Consider the following 8,128-nt stretch of genomic DNA (forward strand, 5'->3'; position numbering starts at 1 on the left):
AGCCCCGCACCGTAAACGGGGTCTAAGTTTATGCACTGTACGTACTCAAAAAGTCCGTAAATCGACTTAGTCGCACACGCACAGAATTTCCACTTAGTTTGTGTGACAGAAAAACAAATGTGATCTGAATAATGTAGGCCCAAAAAAGTTCAACTAAGTATCTCATTATAACTTCAATGTGCTATATTACATTCTTTTCTTTGTCGATCACGGATGACCGACATCTGATGAACCCAAGCGTATCACCTAACTCGTCCTCAGTGTGACGAGTTTCATATCTCGTTTCTTTTTATTCTTCTTTCTTTCTGGACAATTTTGTGTCATCAATATCTCAAGAGTGACATTACAGAATGACATGACATTTTCAGGGAACATGTCTCATGACAATATCTAGCCACAATAAGGTTTTCATGACAGTAACATGTCTATGACGTCATCTAGGTGCCATTTTGTGATTTTCGGACCATGTTACATGATCGATCATAACTTCATAAATAAAGGTAATTTCTGTATCATTTTCGGTGGACATTAAGTTCAGGTCACGCTCTATCTTACATTTTAATGCTAATTACCTAGGACATTATTACGCGCGCGTACGCGCGCGTCAAACTTTTTAAAGGCTCAAAACAACTTACCAATGGGAAATCTCGAAGTTTCAGACAATTTTAAGCGTTTCGCGCGTTCGCGTCCGTCCGCACATTTTCGCGCGTAGTGCGCGTAAGCAACATGAAAATGCACATTTTTTGACAGATTTGGATTCCTGATACATTAAGCAACAATATCCATTGATTTCCGATCAATTTTGACCTATAACAAAGGAATGCGTTGGCGGCAAAGTTGAAATTTCGTGTGCGCGTCTATGTGCAAATATAGCGAAAAACATGTCTTTGTTTATTTCGCCATAGCTCTTTAAAACGTCTGGTTACCCTATGTTTTTATTGCATATTACAAAAACATATGAATTGGAAATAACGTTTCAAGCATCAATATCTCCATGAATACATTATGACGTCATCATATCATCTGAAATAAAAAAAGTGGAATTAAATTTTTTAAGGTACTGTTTCTGACATTCATTTGCTCGTATCTCTGTTGTTTAAGCTCAATATTATCCCAAATTCAGATATGTTGTACTTTGAACATTTGCCTTTCAAGTCCATGTCATAGTTTTGAAATTTGATGACGTCATCATGCTTTAAATTGTGTTTAAAGGTAAAGACGCAAAATCGGACAAGTTTACGTGTTATGTCTATGGGAGGTGATTTTTTTAGAAACCATGCATTGACTTGACAACGTTTAAGCACCTTTATCTCAGCTGATTTTGCTTCATTTCCTCTGAAACTTAAGTATGTTGTAGCTGTGACAATAATCTGCAGTAATCATGCATTTTATTCTTTGAAATATCCTCATGAGGTTGACAATTTTGCAATTTAAAACTGAAAATGAGAATGGAATGCGGACGAAACGATTCCTGATTCATCTTTCACGTACATAAGTTCACAATCCTCTAAATTTCTCGTCGAGACGAATGGCCGAGCGGTTAGAGGCGTCGTCTCAGAAATCATGAGGTTGCACACGTACGGGTTCGATCCTCACAAGAGCACGAAAGAAAATAATTATTTTTTTTAACTTTTTTTTTTTCTTCAATGGAGTACTACACCTTCGTCCATGTAGAAAACACGTTTGCATGTAAACACACCTATACGCACACACTCACACAGTATACCTTTGTTTTGCGTTGGAGACTGCATTACTTCGACTGCTGCAAAATTTTGCAGGCTGGGCTTTTTAAAGGCATAATTCACCATTTGCAGATGAAAGCATTAGTGCTTTAAAATAGTTCTAAAATGTGAGTTAGAGATAGAAACAACCACTGTCAAAATTTGAATCCGTATAATCGATGTGAAGTGTTGTTAAATACACAAAATGTGAACAATAGTTATAATAAAAATGTTTCCAGACAAAACCGTATACAGTTACGGTTTACTGAGAAAAACCCTGATATCTCCTTATATTTTAGGTTTTATTGCAAATATTTCATATGGTAGGATGTTTTATGATACAACAGACCTACACATATGCATCAAATGTGATATCTTGAACATTTTTGAAATCACTGCTCCCAAAGGTAAACTGGACCTTTAAACTGATATAGTATATTGTACCAAAATGAAATTTGTTCATATCAATTCAGTAACACAATGTAGTCGTGGTTACTTTGTGCTGATTTACACATGTAACAAGCTATACATTGTAAAAAAGGTATTTGCATTGTTCCTTTAAGTCAGTCTTCTGTATTGATGATTATTTGTCAATTAGTGGTTTTTGTGGAGCGATAATTGTGCAGCGATAATTCCTACAGTAAGTTCAAAGTTGTGTTACAGATGTTTGATACATACATTTAGCATTGTGTGTGTGTGTGTGTGTATACGTGTGTATACAGGTTGGCCATATGACACATTCTAGACAATTAATCCTAATTAATTAGCAAACGTGATCAGCTATGGAACTGAATATGGTACTAATGTATGATGTTAATGATTCTAATTAAACTGTGACGAGTTTAAAGGGATAGCATAACTGTGTGTAAAAATAAGGCAATTATAAGGAAATTTTAGGGGAATTTGATAACCATGCCTATAATAATTTCATACAGGTTATAATACCTGCCTCATATTCGTGTGATAGATCGTCATGTCAATAGCAAACTGACAACGTACGATGAATGTGTTATATATTGAACAACTGTCTTTCAAGTCCATAATGTTCCCCATATTTTCTTGTCGAGACGTATGGCCGAGTGGTTAAAGGCGACGTCTCAGAGACGTGAGGTTGCGGGTTCGAACCCCACAAGATCACGAAACAAAATACTTAGCTATTTACTGTTTTTTTTTTCCTCAACTTTGTATTACATATTCGTCCATGTAGAAATCACGTTCGTATATAAACGCACCTATACACACACACAGACACACACACACGCCATATCCCTCTTCTTTGTGTGTTGGAGACCACATTGCTTCGACTGCAGCAAACTTTTGCAGGTTGACTTTGTCAAACCGATCATAGTATGTAATGACGACGACTGAGGTGTTGTACTTTGAACAATTGTCTTTCAAGACGATGTCATTGTTTATTAATTTGATGACGTCATTACACTGAAAATTATGATTAAAGGCAAGGTATCAAAACCAGCCGATTATAGGTTTTATGTCTGCGGGACGTATTTTTTCCAAGTTGCCAGAAATGGCATAGCGACCTCAGTCGTTACAAGGCCGCTTTTCCGTCTAGCAATGCAATAGATGTTCACACGGCCACGTTAGTTGAGTGGGCATTGACTTTCCCCCTGTTATATCTATACATTGGTTTTTTTTTTTTTTTTTTGTCTTACCATTTCCGTGGATGACCCGTGGCCGAGTGGTTACAAAAACGGTTTCGCAAGCACGCTCAATATAACTTTAAGGTGCCTATATCACATTCTTTTCTTTGTCGATCACAGATGACTGTCATCTGATGACCACAAGCGTATCACCTAACTCGTCCTCAATGTGACGAGTTTTCATGTCTCGTTTTACTTTGTTTTTGGATGTTTCAGTCATTCCAAACCCGATTTTCATCAAATAAACTTTGAATTCCTCTTAAAATGGTACGCTCTAGTACTATATCATAAGTGTTTTCTTGGTATCTCGCAAAAAGTTAAAAGCCCAATTCTCATCTCCACCAATACTGTACTATCCCTTTAACACTCCCAAGATGGCATCTGAGGAAAAAGTGGTTATTTTGTGAAATGATTCTTGCGACATCGTCTATACGTGTGCAAAATATCGGAAAGATAGGATAGGCTTTCGCCAAGATACAATATGAAACACTTATGACCTTTGACCCTAATTTACATACCCAAGATGTTGTCCGATCAAGTAGTTGTTATTTTATGAAATAATGTACGTGACATGAACTAAACATATGCTAAGTATGGGGGTGATAGGAGCTGTTTTTCTTGATTTATTGCAAAGAAAGTTGCAGAAAGAAAGAAATATCTGAATACATCGAAGGTAAGCTTTAATTTCAACCAAGATGTTCGATGTGATTTCGACGTTGTATGAAAAAACGAAGGGCACATGACGATAGCGCAAGGTCTCAGCTGCAACATATTAAAATCTAGGAGAAATTCACGGAAGCATAAGTGAGATAGTGCTTGATAAAGATAGTCATGTCAATTTTCACATCTAGAAAAACTCCCTCCCATAGAGATAACACATAATAGCGAAGATTGAGAAAGAAGTACATATGACCTTTGACCCCACTTTGCACAGACAAGATGGCATCGGAGCAAAAAGTGGTTATTTTGTTAAATGATTCTTGTAACATGGTCTTTGCGTGTGCAAAATATGGGAAAGATAAGACATGTATTCACTAAGATACAAGATAAAACATTTATGACCTTTGACCCTAATTTACATACCCAAGATAGTGTCTGATCAAGTAGTTGTTATTTTATGAAATAATGTACGTGACATGATTAAACATGTGCAAAATATTATGCTTATAGAGCTTGTTTTTCTTGAGTTATGGCAAAGAAAGTTGCAAAAAGAAAGGAATATCTCAATACATCGAAGATAAGCTTTAATTTCAACCAAGTTTTTTCACGTGATCACGACAGCGTATAAAAAAACAAAGGGCACACTAACGATAGCCCTACGTCTCAGCTACAACATATTAAAATCTTAGAGAAATTCACCGAAGCATAAGTGAGCTAGTGCTCGAAAAACATAGTCATGTCAATTTTCATTTCCATAAAAATTGCACTCCCGTAGAGATTACACGTAAACCGGTCAAATTTGACATGGTTACCTTCAATCCATTTTTGTGAGGTGATGTCGTCATCTCATTAAAATTGTGTAATTACATTTATGAAAGAACATTTCATAAGCTACAACATATTGAAACTTGGGTGAAAATTGGCAAAGGATAAGTGAGATATGCTCGAGTAAACTTGAAATTTGATGACGTCATTTTGAAAATTTACTTTTTTTACTTTATTAAGAAATTTGATATCTTTTAATCATTTTTTCAGCATAGCCAACCCATGTAATGACATGTACAACTCATCAGCTTTTAGAATATGTTAAGAAAATGGGGGGTCACCGTCCATCCTGACGAGTAAAATCCGATTTAAAATTGACGTTTTTTTGGCATAGTTGCACTGTGTATCCCCATTGACGCACGCGCGGAATTTTCAATTTGACGGGCCCGTATGACGTCATATTGAGCCGAATCGACTTGAAACTTGGTAGAAATATTCCTTGACATTTTGGACATCCGATCCGTGTGAAAAAACTGAAAATTTCTATTGCATATGAGCTTTGTGTGCGAATATGTGCGCGCGCGTACGCGTCCGTCTAATTTGTTCAATTTTTCAAAAAATGCTCCAAATCGTCTGAAACGTGTGCAAAAAAATTTTGAGCTCGATTTGAGCATACAAATATTTCAACGCGCGCGTACGCGCGCGTTTTACAATAGATATGAATTTTGAGAATATGAGTAGAATTCACTTGAATTGAAATATATGTGACGTAAATTTCATTGAAGAATTCCATTCTATTAATGAGATATACATGAAAATGTGTTTTCATATAATGACGTCATAGTGACGTCACGGTCGACTGATCACTATGATTTTACTTGCGCTGTCGTCTTTGGGACATGATACATATATGGTATAAGTTTGACATTGATAGGTAATGCACTTTCTGAGCTAACCTCTGCACAACTTTTGAGGAGAAATAAAGAAAGAATCAGTACAGATACAGAAGGTGATCCGAAGGATACTCGGATCACCTAATAATCACAGATATTTATTTTATGTCAATCGCTTTCCCTTTCCACAGGCAAAAGAAACCGATAAAGGCGAAAGAAGCGAATAAAGTGAAAGTCTCTGATAAACCTGCCGGTAAGAAACAATTTTTACCAAATAATTAGTGGCATGATAGTAAGGCCCGTTGCAGAGCCATGCAACAATGATGTTTTTATCAAATGATTGTGAAAGACAAGTTTCATGCATTCATGAGCTTTGCCGCAGCAATTTTTGATTGCAACTTTTGTTAGCAACACCCCCCCCCCCTTGGCTTGTATAGGCCTACTTGAAAAAAAAATGAAAATACTGCCATTTTATCATGTTGTTGACCAACTGTTAACCACCCTCACCCCATAATCGCTAAGTTATCACAAGTTATTTCAGATGCGATAGATGGCGTTCGTTATTTTCTGTCGTTTTTTTTAAATTCTTTTTCATCAAAAGTTAGTTTAGGATTGTGTTCAGAACGACGGGATATGTTTGGGTCATATAGGCGTCTATGCGATCCTGAACAACATTATAACTGCCCAGTATGAAAATAGTTATGTAAAGTTTAAAAATTAATAAATGTCGTTGTTTCATGTCCGACTTTACTGGAACCATTCTGTTATATCAAACGTGTATAGCAACCTCGTGTCTAAGTCGAATCCAAACGGCCTTTGAGAAAAATTCTCTGACTTACTTGAATATCAACTTAACCGATACAATTAACATGTATGTCAAATCCATCTTGGGTATGATTTATTTCTTCACCGACTTAGCAATTTTTCGATATGTGCAAGGTTAAATCAGGCGAGGTTTACTGTACTTATTCTGGTATGATAAGGAAGATGATGTCAGTTATGATGCAATACCTCTGAACAATTGATATTTTATCAAACTGTGTATCACTATATTCTCATCTCTCGCTTAAAAATGCAGGGAACGCTAGTGCCAGCGGGTGTCTAAACTCTCAACTGCTTCCTTGCCGGGTAGGATTGCGGTCAGGGAGCTCCTCGGCGGCTGCTGGTTACTTCAAAGGCGAGCAGTGGTTTTCGAATGTCTGTCGCTTGCGCTCGTTTAACGCTGACGATGCCAATCGGTGTCTCCGAAATAAGGTCGTGTATTTTCACGGCGATTCCACCATGAGGCAGTACTACGAGTACTTGATAGCAAAAATGCCCTCAACGCTCAAACCCAACCCACCGACAAAACAGTCGAATTGGAAAGTGGGTCCGTCGATGGCAGAAAGTCGCACGTACAACTTCTCAATACACTATCGACATCACGGCTATCCAATACGCAACAACTGGACGAGAGCGTCGGAAGTCATGTACATCGCTGATGCTCTGGACAATTTAGTCGCCACGCCAGACACTGTCTTCGTGTTTACTATCTGGGCTCATCTCACCGCCACCAACTTAAGCTACTACGAGGATCGCGTAGTCGGAATTCGGCGCGCGGTGGAGAGATTGCATGCGCGAAGTCCGCATACCCTCGTGCTCATCAAGACGGCAAATACGCGCTCTCACGGGAACGCAATGCAATCGTTCATTTCGAGTGACTGGTACGCACGCGAGTTGGACATGAAACTGAGGGAGACATTCCGGAACTACGACAAAGTCGCCTTCATTGACCAGTGGTCAATGGCACTTGGTTATTCCAGTTCTGACCATATCCATCCCGGTCCTGAAATCATAGAAGCAGGTGTTTCGACACTCCTGTCATATATGTGTCCAGTTGATTCGACTTCGACAACAGGTACGCAGGACAAACTTGGTACCGATGATGTCCTAAATGATTGGTAAATCGTTTCATAAAGGGGCATTTTTCACATCTATTACTGATTTTTTAAATGTTTGAGCACAATGAAGTGCACTGTGGAGGAGACAGACAAGAAAAAGTAGGGTCTACTTAAAGGACAAGAAGGACAAGTCCACCTTCGTGGACATGTGGATCGAGTGAATGCAGCAATATGAGAACACATCAGTGAGAGTTTTGATTACAATCGGACAATCCATTCAAATGTTATGAATCTTTGAAGTTTCTGCTCAGTCGCTGCTGGATGAGAAGACTACCACAGCTTGTGATGTCACATGTAGAACGCTATAAAGAAAGTTTAAAGAAAACTTAACATATTCTCACTTTTCTCGCGTAATAAAAGAACCCTTGACTTGCCTCTTTCATAAGGCAGGGGGACATAATATTACCCTTAAGATGCGTAAGCCACAAGTCGAGGAAATGTGCACTCCCCCCCCCCCAAAAAAAAAAAAACACACACACACACAAACATTT

At 38.0% G+C, this 8,128-nt stretch overlaps 1 protein-coding gene across 1 annotated transcript in view; it reads left to right on the forward strand.

Moving 5' to 3' along the window:
- Positions 1–7,641, forward strand: part of LOC140243532 (NXPE family member 3-like) — a 34,088-nt gene extending 26,447 nt beyond the window's left edge. The window contains exons 4-5 of the mRNA XM_072323201.1: positions 5,889–5,950; positions 6,776–7,641. Of these exons, the coding sequence (XP_072179302.1) occupies positions 5,889–5,950; positions 6,776–7,641 (928 nt within the window). The remainder of the gene's footprint in view (positions 1–5,888; positions 5,951–6,775) is intronic.
- The last annotated feature ends 487 nt before the right edge of the window (positions 7,642–8,128 follow it).

The sequence above is a fragment of the Diadema setosum genome, chromosome 20 (genome assembly GCF_964275005.1).
Source record: "Diadema setosum chromosome 20, eeDiaSeto1, whole genome shotgun sequence".
Classification (NCBI taxonomy): Eukaryota; Metazoa; Echinodermata; class Echinoidea; order Diadematoida; family Diadematidae; genus Diadema; species Diadema setosum.